Raw genomic sequence first — 22,776 nt, forward strand, 5'->3', positions numbered from 1 at the left:
GAAAGCTAGAAAAAGAATAGCAAATAAAATAGAAAGTACGATGAAGGAAATAAAGTAACAAAAAGGAGATATCAATCAACATAGAACTTACAAACATTAAAAGATGAAAAAGGGAATGTTATTAGCCACTTTATGGTAATAAATTTAACAACTAGAGGAAACAAATCCCTTGAAAAATGCAGCTTTTCAAAAATGGCAGAGGGAGAAAAAATCTGAATAGTTATTTATCTATTAAAAAATGAAAATCATAACTCAAAAATCAAAATAAGAAAATATTCCAACAAAGAAAAATCCAGGCCTAGGTGGCTTTACTGGCAAATTAACTAGACTTTTGAAGAAGAAAAAAAACAGCAATTTTATACAAACTCTTTCAGAGAATAAAGAAAGAGGAAGCACTTCACAACTTGTTTTTACAACTGCAATCTGACAAAAACATTATAAAGAAACTGTATACTAATGTCCCTCATGAACACAAATGCAAAAATCCTAAAAAATATGTTGGCGGAATGAATCCAGAAGTATAGATAACAAAGGAAAACATATCATGATTAAGTAGGGTTCACCCCAGGAACATAAGATTGATTTATCATTTTAAAATCAATTACTGTTAACTGTACCACATAAACAGACAAAAACAGAAATAGCATAAAATCATTTCCATAAATGCAGGAAATGCATCTGATAAAATTCAACAGCTATTCATAATTAAAAAAAAAAAAAAAGCAACTCCCAGAAAACTAGGAGTAGGAGGGAATTTCCTCAATCCAATAAAAAGCATTAAAAAAAAAAAAAAAAAAAGAGTGAAAGTCTTCAATAATAAATTATCAAATGGCTTCTCTTGAAGGTTTGGAAGGATGTTAACTCTATTTCTACTCAGCATTGTACTACTGGAGGTACAACAAGTCAAAGAAGATGAAAAAAATAATTTAAAGTCATGAGTACTGGCAAAGAAAAATAAAAGTATTTGGTATAGACATAATTGTACATGTAAAATTCAAAGAAATCAAACTAGTAGAAATAATTGTATTTAGGGAAGAAATGCAAATTCAATTTACAAAAACCAAATTATTTCTAAATGCTAGTAATAAACTGGGAAAAATTTTAAATATCATTTCCATATCTCATCCAAACCCACCAAATATTGACAAACTTAAGAAAAGATATGCGAGATTTTTACACTGAAAATGACAAAAAATTGCTGTGGAAAATGTTAATAAAATGAAATAAATGAATAAACAAAAGAAACCACGTTAGATGTAAATTCTTTCCAAATTATCCAATCTATAGATTGGATACAATCCATCTAAAATCTCAGCACACAGTCTTCTAGAAATTCACAAGCCAGTTCTAAAATTTATAATAAATCAAAGACCTACGAACAATCAAGGAAAGCATACAAAACAAACAAACAAAAAAGCCAAAGTTGGAGGATTTACACTACCAAGTTTCAAGACTCACTAGTTAGCTATAGTTATTGAGACTGTAAAACTGATATTAGAGTAGACAGACAAATAGAACATAAGAGTCCAGAAATGGGCCTACACATGTATAGTCACTTGATGTTTTAGTTCAATGTGGAAAAGTAAATCTTTTCAATAAATGCATTTCTAGTTGGAGGGGGAAATACATTTGATCCTTGTATCACACCATACTGAAAAATAAATCCAAGAAGGATCACAGACTTAAATGTAAAAGTTAAAACAATGAAACTAGAATTTCTTCATAACCTTGTGGGTAGTGATAATTTCCCAGGACTAAATGACACTAATGGTGAATGAAAACAATTGGATTTTTAAGAAAATTTAGACATTTTTCTGCTTATCAAAGATACTGTTAAAAAGTGGATGACAAACAATACGCTGCTGAAAATAGGACAAAATATATAAACAACTCCCATAACGAAGAAAAACAACCCAATTAAAAATGAGCAAAAGACTTGTAAGGGAACTTTACAGAAGAATACAATGGAATGGGTTAGAAGCACATGACAAGGTGCTTAGACGCCATCCTTAGTCATCAGGAAACTGCAAATTAGAGCCACAGTGAGGGACTACACACCATGAGAATGGATAAAATTAAAAAGCCAACACTCGGCCGGGCACAGTGGCTCATGCCTGTAATCCCAGAACTTTTGGAGGCTGAGGTGGGCAGATCATCTGAGGTCAGGAGTTCCAGACCAGCCTGGCCAACATGGCGAAACAATTTTTGTAAAAATACAAAAATTAGCCGGGTATGGTGGCGCATGCCAGTAATCCCAACTACTTGGAAGGCTGAGGCAGAAGAATCGCTTGAACCAAGGAGGTGGAGGCTACAGTGAGCCGAGATCGGACCATTGCACTCCAACCTGGGCAACACGAGTAAAACTGCCAACACTGGGTATTTCACAAGATTGTTCCAAATAGCAAATCCTGGATCAACTTTAAAGCAGTATATAGCATACTGCATTTTCAATAATTCCTTATTTATCATAGCACATAAATCTGAATGACTATACATTATGAATAAATCAAACTTCTCTAATTAAACTTCCATCATTTGTCTCCCTTTAAAATTATTTCTCCTATCTTCTTGTCCCATATGTAATCTACTAACTCAAGCTTTGGGTTTACTTGCTTAAAAGGATTGCCTCCTGGGGCTTAGAACCATTAACTAAAATAAGTTTTTATTTCCATTACTAAAAATATTCTACATATTTTTATTCCTTCTGGAACACAGTAGCCCTTTAATCCTTTATTAAAGGAACTGATTGTGCTATAGAAATAGTTTAAGTTGAAAGGATCGAACTTAAGTTACACTTCACACCTCCCTTCACAACCCTCATCCTACTTGAATCCTGGACAAGTATGTTCACTCTCAGAATGGAATGGAAGAAACAATGAATACAAAATAAATACAAATGATAAGTAGTTTTCCATATTAAAGTCAGCTCCCCATGTGAACCCTTTTCCTTCCTAATGCTGCCCCCTAGGCAGCTCTAAAGTAGAACTCTTTATGGCTACCAGGGGACAGAGATACACAGTAGTGGCAGTAGGTTCCAACTAAAAAGCAGGGAAAGAAATCTCTGCTTTTCTTAACTACTACTAGCATAATTACATTTTGATTATTCCTAAAGTATATTTCATAAATTAATACCTAGAGCTAGCTTTAAAGTTCTTATTGACATTATTAAGAAATTCAAGTACATAAAGTCGTTTTGGTATTAACTTGATTTGACTGTAGTCAAGTGAGAAATCTTTTACATGAAAGAAGAAGAACAGTTCTTCCTGAACAGGACTACAAAAGTCAAAGTAAGAATGTCCCGTGAAAATAACTGTTCACCCATTATTGCACTGGTAGAAGAGCCACGACTTATTTTTAGCAAAAATTATATCAACTCAGTGTGACACATCCCACATAAACAGAAGATAAGCAACTCATTTTTAACAAAATAATTCTAAACAAATGCAGTTTCTTTGATGGATCAAATCTAAAACATGAGGCTATATAAAAGGGGGTCTTTGGTGGTAAAAAGGTTATCAGTCTGAGGTTTGTTATATCTAGGATGGAACAGGAAAAAAACAGTAAAAAATAGGAAGAAAACCAGGTGACTAGCCATTTCTGAGTCATTCCTTTGGTATGCAGGTTTTTTAAAAAAAATCATTACTTACTGTTTCAGTGTACTTTAAAATTCAGATAAAATCTCTCAGTAGTTATTTCTAATGAGTGTGGCTTTCACGTGACTCTCACAATCAAAGTTTTAAAAGTAGACTGCTACTGTTCATAGAAGATGAGCTAAAAATTTACTAAGGCCATATAATCTGAGATGAAAATTCAGGCATTCATTCCCCCTTATGCTAAGCCAAATATGTGTGCCAACCGTCAGTTCTGTCCTAATGGAAGCTTTTATCAGAAGCCTTAAAACCATGTGAGAGTCTTCCTGCTTCCAATGCAGGAAGGCAGTTCTGAAGTCAAATAATTCTTTATGGCTTCTAGTGGATCGAGATACACAGGAACGAAAGCAGGTTCCTATATAAAAGCAGGGGAAAATTTTTGCTTTTTCTCAATATCACAATCATAATCTACAATTATTGAACTGAGAAGAAGACAAATAATAACACTACTTCCTAATACTTTGTTCCTAAAAACTTCTTAGGTCATGATATTTACATGAGAGTATATGAAATTAGACTAAATGTAAGCCACAACAGTTAAAAGATGAAAAATGTTTAACAAGGCAAGAATTCTGAATTGCTCTATAGCTTCAAAATGCCTAAAAATCACAGATTGGTAAGTGGGTTGTGTTTCAGAGAACTGAAGCTCCATTATTAAAATGGCATAGTGAAATAAGTTAGTCCATAGGTTTGAAAATAGTACTAAACTTCCAAACTTTCCCCACTTCTCAGCTTGCTACGTCTTTAGAAAAGTTGTTCAGCTTCAATTTTCTAAATCTTGAGCGTCTATCTCCTCTAAATTTTTAGTTTGAAAACTGAAGAACCAAAAGATTCAGTCAAGCATTTGAAGAAACATATTAAAAAATTAAGTTAAATTCAGATAATCTGAAATATAAAATTGGGAGCACTTAAGAATATAAAATACTAGTTTTGGTTGTCAGTCGTGGCAAATGGTTTTGCTTGTTTATAAAGTCCACACATTCATGACTAGTTGAAAAGAAATGGAAGCACTAGCACATGTATATAAAAGTGATCAAAGGGCATTATTACTACTGTCTATTCTCCATAGCTTAAGGGAGATTTTTAGAGGTCAAATAAAACTCTTTTTATTCAGTGTGGCACTTGGAATAAGCCTAACAATATAAACATCATGATTTTTGCTCATTTAGAGAACAATCTAGTAGCATACTTTTGCTTCCTCTCATCCCATCTACTAGTCTGCACATGGCAAAAGGAGAAGCAGCTTCAGCCACAGAAAACATCAGCTGCTTTCCTAGGAAGTTCAATAATAGTCTTGCATCACATAGTCCTCTTTCCTTAGGATACCACACAAGAACTCTGTGGGGAATACTTTAGTGGGGGAGGGAAAGGAAAAAGGAAAGGGGAGAAGGTATGTGTTTGTGTGTGTGTGTGTGTGTGTGTGTGTGTGAGAGAGAGAGAGAGAGAGAGAGAAAGGGAAAGAAAGGGTTACATTCTTAGAAAACAGAGAAATATAAGCAACATTATTTCTATAAATCAGTGTTAACAATAATCTATTTGGTGTGTATTATTTTCAACTGGGTCAAGATAGAACTAACAAGCTAGAGTTGTAAATTATACATCATAAATATGACAGTTACACATTTAGAGAGTAGAAAAATCATACTTCATGCTACCTTCACTAATATTAAACATATTTAAGCAGACAAACTATAAATAGCATCTTTAAGAGATACAGAAATAACTTTAAAAACTAGAGTTAAATCTCAACAGTTTAAAAAGGGAAAATTTATTAAATAACCACAATTAGTATAAAAATACAGTTCGAAAGTTAAAGAGATTTAAAATTAAAAACTTTGACAAGTGCTCAAATCAAAATACAATTGTGAGTTTTCAGAGATTGCATGAAAAATCTAGAGTAATTACAACATTGATCAGTAAACCCAATTAGAAACAATTATACCATAGCAAACGGAAATGAATTACCTCGTCTTCGCCCATAACTCCTTGCTGCATGTAAACAAAGGACAAATTGTAAAATGTCAGAACTAAAAAATAAGCCCACATATACAAATATTTCTGACATGAAAAGCTATGTGGGCATCTGAAAATTAGTGCTACTTTGTTTTAAGAGCAATGACAAAGTCACCATATAAGATTTGCATGTTTTACCATTCTACAAAGGACTTTTATTTATAGGTAAGTATATATCATCTGAATCACATAAAACTCTGAAATGAACAATACACCATTTATTAGCATTTGTGTTAAAATTCACAAATATTTGTTTCATCTAATGATGATAGAAATATATAACACTGTGCAAGAAATAGCATCCCAAATAATTTTCCCAGTGAATGGAAACAACTTGAACTAAATGCTTATTTTTCCACTTATTATAAAGAATGGTATGGCATATATAGTCCAATAAATAGCTATTCAGATCCAATCCACATTATACCAAGCCCTGCATGGAAGTAGTGCTAGAAGAACAGATGACTGAGAAGATATACCACTATTAGACTGACACTCTGAAGCCTGTACAGATTAGACAGGATTTAAGAAATCAACATTTAAACTTGTTTAGAGAAATTACTATAGCTAATAATGCTTTCCATCATTTTAATATATGGTATAACAGCTATCTACTAATTGTTTTTATGTCTACCTATGAGGTAAGAGGGATTCAGATACAAATTACTATGAACATCATCATAGAATAGTACATATGTTAAATACCATAGAAGTAGATAGGCATTTCTATCTATGTTACTTGCAGTGACATAATTCCTACGGAAAAACAAAAAGACTGTAATTTCTTTTTCATAAGAAACTACCAGTTTGATAAAATCCACAAATTGTTTTAAAGGAACTCCTCCCCACAAATTTGAATACACAATGAGTATTTTTACCCTGAAATTAAAATATGAAGTCAAGGCAGTAAACAAACAAAAAAAGACTGTTAAAATTAAGATCTTATTTCATATTCACAGATTTTTTTAGGCCTGCAAAAAATTCAATAGTGAATAAATCTCAAGTAAAAATATGCACTGAAAGTTGTCAGAAACGTCTACCTAAAAATATAAAACTTAAAGATCAAAAGAAAACATTTCACATTATGAAATACATTCTCTTTTATACTAATGCTTTACTACAAGGAAGTGTGTCTATAACACACTAGTTCCTCTAATAAAAAGTGGGAAAAACAACCTTGTCAACTCTTGGTCATTTAAATTCTAAGAAATAAGTCAATAAATATAAGGCTTATATCAGACCCTTTTATATAAAATAACTTCATGTGCATCTCTGCCATTCTAGTGTCTTTAGCTATATAATCTGTTGCACACTTAACCTATCCTTGAGCTCCAATTACCTCAAAGTCCGGCAGATCTATTTCATAGCTTATCTGACCTATATATTATTCCTCCTCTCCTGAGATAGGGGTGAAAGCAGCACTTAATATTTTGTTGTCTAGGTCTTCTAAACATAAGTTTTTAAAAAACTCTAACTGATGGGAGATCAACTGTGAAAAATCAGACTGATACAAGAAATTATAATAGAGTGATCAAGAATAGACTATAGGGCTGTACACAGGTGATCACGCCTGTAATCTCAGTAGTTTGGGAAGCTGAGGTGGGTGGATCACCTGAGTCTAGGAGTTGGAGACCACTCTGACCAATATGGTGAAACCCTGTCTCTACTAAAAATACAAAAATTAGCCAGGCGTGGTGGCGGGCACTTGTAGTCCTAGCTACTTGGGAGGCTTAGGCAGGAGAGTTGCTTGAACCCGGGAGGCAGAGGTTGCAGGCAGCTGAGATAATGCCATTGCACTCCAGCCTGGGAGACAGAATGAGACTCTGTCTCTCTCTCTCTCTCTCTCTCTCTCTCTCTCTCTCTCACACACACATACACACACACACACAGAAAAAAAAAAAAAAGAAAAAATAGACTACAGAAGAGTGAATAGTTGTATTAAGCCTAGAAATGGTCAACAGTCCCCAAACCACTTCACAGGATGAGTCACTTGGGTTTCCTGCTTATCCCTGGGCATAGCCTAATGGTATTAATCCAGTATGAATTTGTTTTGGAGAATTTCATTCATAGGTGTAGAAAGCTGAAGATTTACAAAGCAAATAAAAATATTTTCATCAAGTTTAAAGTCAAATGATGAATTATGAAGTCTTAATGTCACACTTAATTCTTGACCTACTGAGAAAATTAATGGTATCATAGCCAGTTTATGTTCTTAGCTGAGGCTACTCAATACTAAAATGGTAAAGATATGCATAAATTTCATAGCATCTTAAGTTTTCATTCCTTGGCTTGAACATAATCATTTAGAAAATTTCTCCAACTATCTCATACCTGAGGAATTTTAGAATCCTGTAAAGAGCTATTCTACTTATTTTTTGGACAACTCTCAGATTCCAAGTATCTACATTACCAAAAATAGAACTGACTACAGATGAAGCTAAACCATGTGAAATATTTCCTATTCCCTGTTATGGAAATAACTAATCTGCACACTAAACAATGGTGTGTGTATTCACTTTCCTACCAATATTTCTATGTGAATTTCTGGAGTATGTTCCATTATAACTCTGAATCAGAATTATGAGAAACACCTACCTATTAAGAAAAAAACTAAGTGACTTATGTTTTTTAAAAGACTTTTTAAAACAATATGTCCTTCAAACTCATTGAGAATATGATTTTTAAAAGGAAAAACTTGTATAAAAATGAAGAACACCTATGAAGTGTTACAAAAATAACATAAGGAGCTGGCTATTTAACATACCTGTTCACGTTTATAAGCACAGGTAGATTAAACATGTATTACTGACACATGTGTGTCCTTATTTATTTAAAAATAAGAAGGCTTTGAGAAAAGCCTGAAGACAAGCGACTTCACAATTTTGGTCCTGGTTTCCAAATCGTCTTATTAAGGTTCTAATCCATAGCTACAAAAAATAAAAACAGGATGATTCTAATATTCTGACTAGAAACTGTAGGGTCATATATGTATTGGCTCTCAGCTACAGTTGTAACTAATCTACTGCAGCTAGAGGAAGGGATAGACAAACACATTAAATCAGCTGGAAATACAGGCTAAAGTTCTCTTGATGAGGAACCTAATGACATTTTTAGGTTTTTCAACTTGAAAAAGGCAAAACTAAGGAGAGAACTATGCTTCTAATTCATAGTCCTTTTTTTTTTTTTTTGAGACGGAGTGGAGTCTTGCTTTGTCTCCCAGGCTGAAGTGCAGTGGCCAATCTCGGCTCACTGCAAGCTCCGCCTCCCAGGTTCACGCCATTCTCCTGCCTCAGCCTCCTGAGTAGCTGGGACTACACGTGCCCGCCACCACGCCCAGCTAATTTTTTTGTATTTTTAGTAGAGACGGGGTTTCACCGTGTTAGCCAGGATGGTCTTGATCTCCTGACCTCGTGATCTGCCCGCCTCAGCCTCCTGAAGTGCTGGGATTACAGGCGTGAGCCACCGCGACTGGCCCCTAAATCATAGTCCTTTTCAAGACCCCCAAAAAAGCTTATTTCCTCCACTCATTCCACCAGCATAAAAAAAAAGAACTGATAGCTACCCCACTTTCCTATTTTTATGACTGAATAGATATAGTTAAAGCGTCTGCCTTCAGAAATACAATTACTGACTTAATTTTCTTAAACGATACACATAACTTTTTTCCTCTCAGAAAGTACAGTAAGCTCTTTATCACATACATAGCTGTACTTGGGTTATCACAGCAGATTTACATTTTTAACTAGCTTGATAATACCATTCCCACACCCCGTCCTGGCCACCAATACTTCTGCTTTATTTGTTTCTCTTTTGAAAAATATTATGTACTAACAAAAATGTAAGCTATTTTCCTTGAGAAAGGGGTAAAGAAAATATAATTCAAATATTAATACAAATACTGAATGATACATCACTTTGTATTGCTCTTTACAGGGTTTTTTAAAAACTACTTATAATAAAAAGTGTTTAGGATTTATACATTTAGAAATATAAACATACATACTTTCATTCTAACTTCAGAAGTACTTCACCTTTGGTTTCAAGACAATCTACACAATTCTATATAACGTGACTTCCCTAAAGTGCTTCTGGATGCTAAATATGGACTCTTCAACATATTTGAATTCTTCAATAGTGACAGTCTCCAGTAGTCAATTCAACTTAATTTGGGGAATATGGTCTGTTCAGAAGGAGACTGCTTGTAGTTATATTTATATGGTTTTTTTGTTGTTTAAATTAAAAATATCTCTACAGCCTCATGAGATATACAGGTATTTATTGTATTACACCTCTTTTTTAAAAAACTATATATCTGAGCTAACAGATGCTTAGAGTTAAGGATTTGCCAGAGACACTTCATAGTTTTAATGAGTTTGATCAACTTCCTGGCTTTTATCCCATTTTCTCTTTATTTCTTACTTAAAGGAATATTTAAAAGATGAACCATAACTGCTGATTAACTATTAAGGTAGAATCATAAAATCTTTACAGATATGTTTACAGATATATTTGCCATATCGGCCCTAACAATTGTAATAGTGTGTTTTATTAAAGAAACTCAAGCCTAGCATCACTGTCAGCTTTCTGTCAGTTCTGCATTTTCTAAGGAATGTTCTTTAATTGCAACAGTCACGCATTTATTTTAGTGGGTATCTGTGTACATCAAAAGTCATCTTGGGTACTCCAAGGAGCAACAGCATCACACTTTAGGAAACAATGCCTCAGAGAGTTATTTTACCTTTTGGGGGGGTTATTTTACCTAAACTTTGTCCCAAGATAGTTTCTAACAAATAGTTCTAGTTTGGCTTTCTGCAAGAACACAAAATGGGCCATCTTTGTTAGCTACTTGTAATATACCTCAAATAGTTTAAAATATCAGTTATGTTTTCTCTTAAGTTTATATTTTCCAACACAGACATACCTAACTTCATGTATTTATAGGACATGATTTTTACTCTTTCAAATAAATTTTTATCACTGTTCACCATCACCCACTACTTAGCTAACATTTATTTTCAGAAGCTGCTCTAAATACTTTACATGAAGGAATTCACTCACTTCTCACAACAGTTCCCCTGAGTCAGGCAGTATGCTAATCTCTGTTTTAGACATAAACAAACTGAGTCAAAGTGAAGTTAGGTAAGCTGTTCAAGGTTACACAGATAGAAAAAGCCAACCTGGGTTTAAACTCAGATAATCTGGCTCCAGAATCTATGTTAGCAACCACTATGAGCTAGCTACTATACTACACCACTATAAAAAGACTGATGCAAAATTTATTATTAAACATTGATTTTTAAAATTAACAATATTAGCTCTGTCAGTTAATTCAACTTACTTAACCAAATGCCTAAAAGTGAGTTAAACATGATATACTTAAAGAGAAACTTTCATAATTCAAAAAGTCGGTCTATGTACTATGAGAAACAACAATTTCTTTAATCCGTCAATAACATTTAATAAATACTTAGTACAGGAATACTAATATCACTTAATTCTCACATTTCCCAGAGAGACCATATGCTAAGAATATAACTGAATTACACATAGTTAAAAAATAGTTCAAGAAAAATATCCCCTTACCTATTAGTACATTTCTTTGCCTAGTTCTCTCTTCAATAACCTTGGTGTTTACTAAAACTATTTAAATCCCTAATATTCAAGACTTCTTTAACCCACAAATATTCCCAATTATGTTGCGACTTCTTTAACCCACAAATATTCCCAATTATCTTGCTTTACTCTCAACCAATGATTCGAAAAAAGTTAAAAAAAATTCTCTTTGGATCAAATTGTTTCTTTTCCTGATGTAAACACATTTTCATGTCCTAGTTTAATTATCTGTTTCTCCCTGCTAGTACCTTGCCAGAAAAAGTTCAGAGTTTCCAGGCTAGCTTCCTGTACTGAGTATGCATTGTCGCCCCAAATGACAGACTACTAAGACTACTCACATAATATACAAAGCAGATTTGTCCACAAGATGCAACTCTGGCCTGAATACTCTTCTTTCTGCTGTGTGATGAAACACTTTTCCACCTAACATCTAGATTATTTATAAGGGCTTTTCGCAACTGACAAAATCATCAATTAGTTTAATAATGTTTAGTATAACTAATAATGTAAGATGCAGATACACTGTGGATACTAAGTTCTTTGCTTCCACATGACTCAGTACGGCCCCAGTAGTACCCCGGCAATTCTGACCACAACCACCCTGTAGGATTCTCACTAATTAGATAGCCCAATGCTTAGACTAGGCTGGCATGTGCTAGACAACTCAACAGTGAAATGCTGAATGATTAAATCAATCACCTCATCTAATGCTCGGCTTCTTCAATTTTTCTCACCGAAAATCCTACTTACCCTGACCATCTCCTATGTGGCCTAGACTTTATTTCCATCCTTCTGTCTTAATACTAGTTCACATGGTCTAGCTTTACATGTACCTTATTTTCAGTTTTTGTTCCTCAACTTCATTGCCATGTTATTTCAGCAAAGCTTTAGTTGAAATACAAGAGCCAAGCCATTTTAATGATATTGTTTTTTAAAGTAAATATTAATACTACTTCTATTCTTTCCCCTTCCTATTTCCCTCTCCACACCCACCCTCTGACTTAAAAATACTCTTGTGAAGGATATTTTAATCCTCCATCTCTACTCCCACAATCACGGATGTGCTAAGTACTGAGACTCTGAATATGTTAATGTTTGTCTAACAGAAAGAAAACTAACTTTAACGAAAATTTATTATTTTCCTTACTTTGGTGAACTTCACTATGTAAGTTTTCTAGTTTGAATAAGTTTAGTGTGATCACAATATTTATAGTCACCAGTATATTCCTTATTTAACCACAAACACAAGTGCTACACTAAGTAACAAGTTCTACGCACAAACATCTCATTTGAATCTCACAATAAACCTTGAGACTATATTCTCATTACACAGATGGGGAAACTAAGGTAATAGTAATCTGTCCAAGGTCATATCTGAAACTGGAAAGGCAATATTCAAAACAGGACTGCCTCCAAGTCTGTGATCACTGAATTAGTCATACTGTTACAAATGACGGCTTTACCAGTCAGAACACACTCAGATTCCTAATTCTGCCTTTTTTATAGGAATAGTAGTAACTTTATTTTTATACTCATAGAATGATTAAACTGTGTGTATGGAGAGGTTCAGAGATACATGTATTAAATCATCTTTACATAAACCAATTGGAAACATAAAATGTTTTTATAAAACTTACCATTTAACATCAATAGATTGTCAGTTCCTGGATGTGGATAGCTCAATCGACCTTTAAAAAGACAGGAAAGGTGAGTTTGAAGATTATGGAGTTATTTGAAAAGCAAAAAGAAAAAAACAAAAAACAACAAACAAAGGTGGTGTAAAGAGAAAATTATTGAGCACAGTATTTTTCATAAGATTACAATGTGATTTGGGAGCAACACCAATAGAATAAAGCTTATTTATTTTTGGAAATGCAAAAACAATATACGTATCATATCCTAATCTTGCAAGTTTAATATGAAATGTGAATTTTTAAAATTTTTTCAAAGTTGTTTGTAATTTTATCTATAGATCTCTTGTCAAAAATAAAACTTGAGAGAAGTTCATATTCCTAAATCAAAAACAATTAAAATGTTAAAATAAAAAATAAGCAGAAAAATTCATCTCAACTTGCCAATGTGGCTTTATAAAGTCATATTTAAATAAATAAGGTTAATGAAAACATCTTATATTACAAATATTGAAAACTTCTTCCAAGTTTATGAATGATTAAAAATATAAAAAAATAAATAAAAAATAAAAATACTAAAGCTGATGAGCATAGTAGCATAGTATTTCCTCTGAGTCATTCTTCATTCAAAAGTTTTTTATTTACTAAATGCAGAAGGGACAACAGTATTATGAACTGCTGTGGAGAAGAAAAAAGGTATGCAGGAAACATTCTGTGGTTTATCCAGCATTTTTACATCATAACACTTGTTTGATAAATGCCAATAGCTAGGATGACCATTATTTTTAGTCTATTATAAAATACAGGATTTTCTCAAATGCCTGAATCTCTAATGGGACTATTAGAATAGCACATTAAAACCCATTTAAAGGCTGGGCACAGTGGCTCATGCTTGTAGTCCCAGCTAGCTGGGAGGTGGAGAAAGGAAGATCACTTGAGCCTAGGAGTTTGAGCCTATAATGAGCTATTTTGTGCCAATGCACTCCAGCCTGAGCAACAGGACAAGACCTTGTCTCTAACAAATGAATAATAATAATAATAATAATAATAATAATAATAATAATAAATTTAAAGCCCATTTGAAAAATATCTAAAAATTAAATGTCTGGGATTGCATTTTAGTACTTTTCAGCACAGTCCCTTTAAAAACAAAACAATATGCTAGCTAGCACATGAGTAAGGAGTACAGATTAACTGCATCTACCTTTATCACCTCAGCAAGTCCTCTACAGATTAACCGCATTTACCTTTATCACCTCAGCAAGTCCTCTACACTCTACAGGCCCACATATAAGATGGAGATTGTCGGCTGACTTTTAGTTATGAAATTAAAGAGTTTGATCATCTTCTAATGCAAGAGTAAGTGGTAAAAATAATCCAATTTTGACACTAAAATATGTAAATATATATGATAGATATACAAATATGTTACCTGTACATACACATACACACACACACACTTCACCTGAGCTCTAAGTTAACTTATTTACTCCTGCATTTCACACAGCATGACATGAGTTAACTAAATGACCTCTTAAATAAAGTTGTCATACTCTAAAACATACCAGTAAATTTCTTGTTGTGATACCTTGGTATGGAGAAATAGAAGCACACATATGGGAGGTACACAATAAAGAGCCAGGAAGCACAGCTTGCCTAAACTGCACTTCAGTAACACAGAACATTACTTTGAAGTATTATAGCTTATTTTGGAAATATGCCTATTTCTAAACATCTTGCTGCAGATGGCCAAATTTGGAGAACAATTTAAGGCCTTGAATAAATTACTGTAATTTCTGACTTAAGATTAAAAAAAAAAAAACAAAACTCCTACAAAGTGGCAACCTGTTTCACTGTTCAGCATAATAAGTTAATTAAATCTATGATACTGACAGTGTGTAGGATGTAGATGATGTAAACATGAGTGGGACATAATCTTATGATGTGGTAGGGGAGATAGACACAAATATACAGCTTCAATAAAATATGCTAGGTGCTAAAAGAGTTACATACAGAATGCTATATAAAAAAACACAACAGAGTCTATAGTAATCAGGCCCAGGGATTAAGGCAAGACTTCCTGGAAAAGTAAATTACACAAAGCCTTAACATGAAGCCTAGTTCCACCTTGAAAGATTCTCAACTTTAAACCGTCAAACCCAGTTAGAGGCTGGGCATGGTGGCTCATGCTTGTAGTTCCAGCTACAACTTTAATAGGTTCTCAACTGTAATAGGTTCCTGTTCATTTATTTATCTCAAGATACAGGTTAAGAAAAAATATTTTCACTGCTAATAATCTTTTGCTATTATGGCTCTGAATAGACTTTTAAAAGGCACACATTTTGTGGAAAGTTTAAAAAACAACTATTTGCAAAGTAACATATACTGTATACATTGTATACAGTTGTATACATATACATATGTATACATATTCTAAATACTACAGCTCTTTACCTAAGAAAATCTCTTAATATAAGTAATAAAGTACTCCAAATGAAATAAGCAAATTTAGACTCATTTTAAAGATACCCAACCACCTTTTCTCCACCCCAGTGGAAACATTAATGCATCTTCATAGGTTAACTTTTAAAGTTATGTTTTACTTAGGGTATTATTAAAAGTACTTTCACTAAGAACCTGCCAATTGATAGTAAGAACTAACAGCATTTGAGGCTATACTCTGAGCCAGGAGCTTTTCTACGTTCTTTACAACCAGTTACTTAATCCTAACAACAATCCTATGACTTAGGTATTATTATCTTCCCATTTTAAGATGACGACACTATGTCACAAAAAGTTAAATAGGTAAGTTGCCCAAGGTTATACCACTAGTAGAACCTGAACCTAAGCAGTTTGGCTCCATACTCTTAATCACTATCTTAATAATTACTTTATATTGATAACATAAAGGTATATAAAAGTACATATGGTTGGTTGTAGGACAATTTTATCTCTTAAAAAATTCACAGAATATTCTATAGTATATTTGATAATTTAAGCTTTAATACAGAAAAAATAGAAAAAAACCCATATTACTATAAAACTAATTTCTCCTTATTGTTTAAAAGACCTGTGGTGCAGGGACTGATAGGTGTACACTGTTCCTAATAGAGTCATCAAAGTTAGACAGATACAGAGCTTCCCAGAATGAAAAACAAAAAAACCAAAAAGCTACATATGTAGCCCTGTCTTCTTGTAGATAAGTGTACGCCTGAATGTAAGATCTGGCCAATGGGATATAAAGTGAAAGTGGTATGTGCAATTTCTGGGAAGTACTGTATCCTTAAAAGGGAAGATCTTCCTTTCCTCTTTCTTGCTTGCTGAAATGCTGATGTGATAGCTAAAGTGAAGAAGCCGTATTAAACCATGAGGCAGAAACTGTGTTCTCAGGATAATAGAAGAACGAGATAAAAACGAGCTTCAATCCATGAAAATCACCAAACTACTCTAAGAGTGTTAATGTTTCTAAGTGTTAACGTTTCTGGTAAGGGAAACAAACTTCTATCTTATTCAAGCCACTTAGGAGTTTTCTGTTGTCCTTAAGAAACCTAAGCTTACTAAGTCCTCTAGTAATAAATTTGAGCAAATTAAATTTTAGGTAACGAGGCAATTGCTTATTATTGTGAAAATATGATCATTTCATAATGGCTTAATATATCTATAAATAATGAGTATACACGAGCTCTTAGCACTGTTCCTTTCACATTAAGATACTATGTAATTTAAAATAAGTAATTAAAAAAATATATATATTTTTAGGTGTCAGTGAATAACTAGAGGATCTATCGTATCTTAAAAATTGTCTTATTCATCTAATTATGGTTTTAAATAGTAATTTGTATATAATATATAGTCAACCCTCTGTGTCTGCGGCTTCTGCATTCATGGGATTCAACCAAGAAATTATATTGAAAATATAATTCCTGATAGCCGGGCGCAGTGGCTCATGCCTGTAATCCCAGCACTTTGGGAGGTGCTGTAATTCCAGCACTTTGGGAGGCTGAGGCGGGCGGATTACAAGGTCAGGAGTTTGAGACCAGCCTGACTAACATGGAGAAACTCCATCTCTACTAAAAATACAAAAAAAATTAGCTGGGCATGGTGGTGCATGCCTGTAATCCCAGCTACTTGGGAGGCTGAGGCAGGAGAATCACTTGAACCTGGGAGGCGGAGGTTGCAGTGAGCCGAGATCGCACCATTGCACTCCAGCCTGGGCAACAAGAACGAAACTCCATCTCAAAAAAATAAAAAAAGAAAAGAAAAGAAAAGAAAGAAAATATAATTCCTGATCAAAAATACTCAGGAAAAAAAAATTCCAAAATGTTCCAGAAAGCAAAACTTGAATCTGATGTGCACCAAGTATGATATGACACTGAATCCACACAAATGTGATGTCTAGGCACTGTTTTAGGTATTGTAAATAATCTAGAGATGATTTAAAGTATACAACAGGATGTGCATATGTTACATGCAAATACTACATCATTTTACATAAGGGACTTGAGCATTGCCGATCTTGGTATCCCCGGGTGGTCCTGGAACCAGCCCCAATGGTTACCAAGTGACAACTCTACAAAAAGGCCTTACTTCATGTTAGCCACTTTAAATGTATTATCTGAGCAATTAAAAATACTAAGAAATATGACAACTGTATAAAACTTATCACTTGTTTAGACAAATTACCAGATTACATTTGAAACAAATATCTGGTCCCTGATTCTTTACCATTTTTGCTACACTGAGCTCTTTGCTGTTCCTCAAACATGCCAGGTAATCCCTTTCCAGGATCTTCCTACTTCCTTTTTTTCCTGCTTGAAATACATTTGCTCAGATACAACCAAACCTTGCACCCCTTACTTCATTCAAGTCTTTAAGAGATAGTATGACAGACTATCCTGTCTAAAATAGCAGCTTCTTTCTCTATCCCCTTGATAGTGTATTTTTTCTGCATAGTACTGATTATTATCTAACATTTTCTGTCTCTATACTTCTTTAAAACAGAAGATCCATGAAGGCAGTAACTCAGTCTTTCTTATTCTTTAGCATATAAAACAAAGCCTAGCATATAGTAGGCTCTCAAATATTTGTTGAATGGATAAATGAAATATTTCATTCTACTATGTAAACTACAGACTGAATCAAAAACACAAATACCTTAATATGTGTTTGTATGTGTGGCATAGGGAGGATATTCTTTAAGATAATGAAAAAAAAATCATAGAACAAGACTTTTTTTTCAGCTTATTTCTAAATCTCTTACATATTGGAAGTTGCGGGGAGAGATACTGCAAAAGTCCTGCTTGTTGCTCTTTGCCAAGATAAATTTTCCCCTTCTCTAAACTAGTTTTTCTTTAATAAGTTAATAGAAGAAATGAACTCCAAAGCCCTAATATTCAGTTGATGATGCTAACTCACTCTTCAGTGATGAGAACATAGCTAAAGAACAATGCTATGTGCTCTGCCAACTGTTTTTAAAAGAAAAATACACATTTAAATCACATTAGAATCATACAGAGTTTAGGTTAGAATTAACAACAGATCAAAAGGAAGACAGTATGGTGCAGTGGTTAAAAGCACAAATTCAGGAGCTACCAAGTTCCACCACTTACTAGCAGTTGAAATGCAGACAATTATTAAGAATAAGCCACAGTCATCCAACTGTAAAATAAGGGTAAATATCTACCTCTTAGTCATGCAAATTAAATGAGTTAATACATATATGTAGAGTCCTCAAGAATAATGCTTAGCTGTATCAACTGCTCAATAAATGATAAGTATGGTATGTTATATACTGCATATGTATATTAAACACAAAATGCACATATATCCTTAATAGAAGACATCTAATACTTCTTAATTAAGTGCTTTAAATAAAGCATTGCCCCCACTCATCTGACAGACTCTTCCAATATTGTTTTCATAATCTACATTTACCTTTACTTCCAAATCCAATTAGGAAAAAAAGGTTCATTTGAAGTATGGTAAAATCCACTTAGAATGTGGTCATTACCAACCTTGAATAACTCCAATCTCTGCTCAGATCCAAGGGGCAGGACAGTCATTCCTGACCACACTCCCAAATTTCAATGCATGCCTCATAAAAGCCTAAGAATAAGATCATACAAACGTAGAAAAGACCCTTAGATCCAAAGTACCAGATCCGAAGAGAGCAACAGAATCATTCCTTACCTCATCTGATAAAAGCCACCAATCTACTTTAGATTCAACTGAAATTAATTTAGTTACCACGTTCAAATCAAAATCCTATCATAAATTTTTTGACCTAATCATATTTTAAGACTTTTAACCAATTAATACTAGAAAATTTACCAAGAAACACCAAAGAACATAGAATACCAAAAAGTTTTGATTCAAGAAAAGGATAATCCCAAAAGACAACAATAACGAAAGACAAAACTTAAGTCATTAATTATTTAGTGAGATAATGTATTTTCATACACCTATTATAATAAAAGTGGTATTAATTCAGATATATGCAACTAATACTAAAATCAAGTTGAGTTAATGGTTGCAAAACTTTTTACTGTTAAGGGTTTTAAACAAAAGTAATGCTGATAACCAGTAGGAATAGCAAATGGGTAACAAAATATTGCCAGTGGAACTGGTATAAAGCAAACCTAAGTTGGCAATATATGTTTACAGCCTCAGAAACAAGCATATGAAGTTGTGCTATGAAAATAAACACAAAGAAAGCTAATTCAATTTTATTTAAAAATTTGAAAAACCTAAATGTTCAACTATTCAAGAATGGTTATACAAACTATTTTACATGTATAGATACAATATACAGTAATTCTTTAAAGTTCTAAATCAATATTTTGAAGAGTATGAATCATGAGAAAATGCTTAATCATTTAATCAATAATTTACTGGGCCCCTCCTATTTGTGTGACATTATGATATCTGCTGATTCAAGGTAAAGCAAAAACACATGTGGCCATTGCTCCCATGACAGTCTTATGTGAAAGATTACATGAAAGATATATATTAAAAAACAGTTCCGGCATGGTGGCTCAGGCCTGAAATCCCAAGCACTCTGGGAGACTGAGGCGGGTGGATCACAAGGTCAGGAGATCGAGACCATCCTGGCTAACATGGTGAAACTCCGTCTCTACCAAAAATACAAAAAATTAGCCGGGTGTGGTGGCATGTGCCTGTAGTCCCAGTTACTTGGGAGGCTGAGCAGGAGAATTACTTGAACCTGGGAGGTGGAGGTTGCAGTGAGCTAAGATGGTGCCACTGCACTCCAGCCTGGGTGACAGTGAGACTCCGTCTCAAAAAACAAACAAGAAAACAAGAACAAATGATTGAATCTAAAATAAGAAAGGTGCTCTAATTAAAAAGAAACTTGATTCTCTATAAATCTTTAACACAAAAGTAATCTACCCTTGATAGGGATGCCAAAGAGTCTTTATGATGAGGTAGAAGTTGACTAGAGATTACAGAGACTGCCAACTGAACACGAAGGACTGAATACACGTGTTCACCTCTGTTGCTTTCTGAAACCCCTAACATGGCAGTTAAAAACATTTTAAAGAGGTGTCTCAAAAAAAAAAAAAAAGATTTTTAAAGAGGCATAACCCCATTAGGATAAAGTAAAGACACTGGAACAGGATCATAAAACAACCAAATATCAAATTTCTGGGAACTGTAAATGTGAATGGTTGAATGGTAACTAACTTTGTAGACCAGAAATCACTGAAAGCACAAACCTAAGCCAGTGGATGTATGGGGAATGCCATCAAGTTAACACTCCATTTACTGTAGTACACACCTGGATAGGTTTAGAAATCAGAAGCTCTGGTTATAACCGTGTGTAAAAGTGGGGTACAACTAAAAACAGGAAGGTTTAAGATTGCTTGTTAGTTTTTAAAACAACCCTCCTGGGTTCATCTAAGGCTAGCAGCTAGGCCTACAGCTCACAAACAGAAGACTAGAAGACCCACATCCATGTTCATTTCCCAGAACAAAAGAAAAGACCTAGACGCATGTATTGTAAGGGGCTCACCCGACTGCCTTACTACAATCATTACTAGTTGATAATTTCAACTACATACATTGAGCTTCCAATCCCCTTTTTGTGTGTCTTACTTTTAAATATGAATAGACAGTAAAGGATGAAGCCTCCAACATGAGAAAAGAAGAACTTAGAAGCAGCACAGACAATATAAGGAACTGGGAAAATAGTCTTCAAACACTATAACAGCCTCCAGAGAAATAAGATCAAACAACAAGAATAAGATGTCATTGGAAAGTTCTGAGAATTTTTTAAAGGAGGTTTTAAAAATTAGTAAAAAATTTTAAAACAAAAAACGCAATAGAAGATTTGAAAAATAAACATAAGCTCTTCAAACGCAAAACCAGAGATAAAACAATGGAAAACAGAAAAGAAAAACATATGATGACTATATAAGGTTTAACATTTGAGGAACAGGAATTCCAAAAAGAGGTAATACTAAAAAACGGGAGGCAGACACGGTGGCTAACGCCTGTAATCCCAGCACTTTGGGCGGCCGAGGCGGGCAGATCATAGTCAGGATTTCGAGACCAGCCTGGCCAACATAGTGAAACCCCATCTCTACTGAAAATACAAAAATTAGCCAGGCATGGTGGCGGGCACCTGTAATCCCAGCTACTCAGGAGGCTGAGGCAGGAGAATCACTTGGACCTGGGAGGCGAAGGTTGTAGTGAGCCAGTATCACGCCATTGCACTCCAGCCTGGACAACAGTGCAAGACTCCCATCTCAAAAAAAAAAAAAAAAAAAAGGAAGAAATTATCAAAGAAATAATATCCCAAATTTCCAAGAACTGAAGATACAAACCTCTGAATTAAAACGGTCCAATGAAGGTACAGCTTAATAAATTAAAAAATGAAGATAGGAAGGAAGGTATGTATGCACATACACACTCCAAGATACACATTTCATTATTATGAAATTGCAGAACCACGAGCATGAAAAAATCCTAAAAGCTTCCAGAAAGCAAAACAACAACAACAAAAATAAGAAATCAAGGCAATCATACAAATGAACAGGATTCAGAACGATGCCACACTTAAAGCAATACTGGAGGTTAAAAGACTCTGAATCAATACCTTCAATATTCTAAATTGCTAATATATAATTCCATAGTGGCCTATCATATTATATTGGTAGAAAAGTTATGTTTTAATACATATAGGGTCTCAAAATTTATGTGCCATTAGCAGGAAGGTAATACAGGTACAACAAATCAAAGAGAAACAAAGATGTAAGTCACTGAAGGAAGGACATGGAGATCAGGACATGGATTCCACAGAAAAAAAGGAATTCCTAGGATTATGGAAGTCCCCAAATGACTGCTATATAGGGCTACAATAATGAAAAAAAAAATCTGGATGATAATTTGATGCATTTATATGTATTGAAAGAAGCTTTACAGTCTATGGATAAATTCTGGGATGAATTAATGATAAATACTTAGAAAACTAAGCAAATAAACCAAAAAAGATAATGATTAATACCAGGAAAAAGAACGTTTTATGAAAAAGAAAACGTTATAATACAAAACATACAAGGTTCATCTATGAATATTATTTGCCTTACCTCAGTAATACAATCCCTGACTTAAACAAAGGTGCTCTTATCATTTTGGAGGACAGAGAAGGGGAAATATTGAAGGATATTAAGTCATATTAGAATATCAACATATAATATCTAAAATGTAGGAAACCTAGAAGCACAAACATATTATTTACAAATAATTACACAAAAAATCAGTTGAAAAAAAAAAAAAAAGGCTCATAGTGGCCACCACTAAGGAGCAGGAATCTGAAGTGGACAGACAAGGAAGAGGAAGGAGACTTCTAT

The 22,776-nt window shown here is 33.8% G+C and overlaps 1 protein-coding gene across 8 annotated transcripts in view; it reads right to left on the minus strand.

Moving 5' to 3' along the window:
• The window catches only part of LOC105487916 (cytoplasmic polyadenylation element binding protein 2), a 60,737-nt gene that overhangs the window by 16,550 nt on the left and 21,411 nt on the right, over positions 1–22,776 (minus strand). For 5 of the 8 annotated variants that reach the window (XM_071093843.1, XM_071093844.1, XM_011751589.3 and 2 more), the window contains 2 exons: positions 12,914–12,964; positions 5,616–5,639 (listed from right to left, as the gene is read on the minus strand). In XM_071093843.1, coding sequence (XP_070949944.1) covers positions 5,616–5,639; positions 12,914–12,964 — 75 coding nt within the window. The remainder of the gene's footprint in view (positions 1–5,615; positions 5,640–12,913; positions 12,965–22,776) is intronic. The other 3 variants (XM_071093845.1, XM_071093846.1, XM_071093842.1) reach the window with 1 other exon arrangement.

This window comes from Macaca nemestrina, chromosome 3, assembly GCF_043159975.1.
Source record: "Macaca nemestrina isolate mMacNem1 chromosome 3, mMacNem.hap1, whole genome shotgun sequence".
Taxonomy (NCBI): Eukaryota; Metazoa; Chordata; class Mammalia; order Primates; family Cercopithecidae; genus Macaca; species Macaca nemestrina.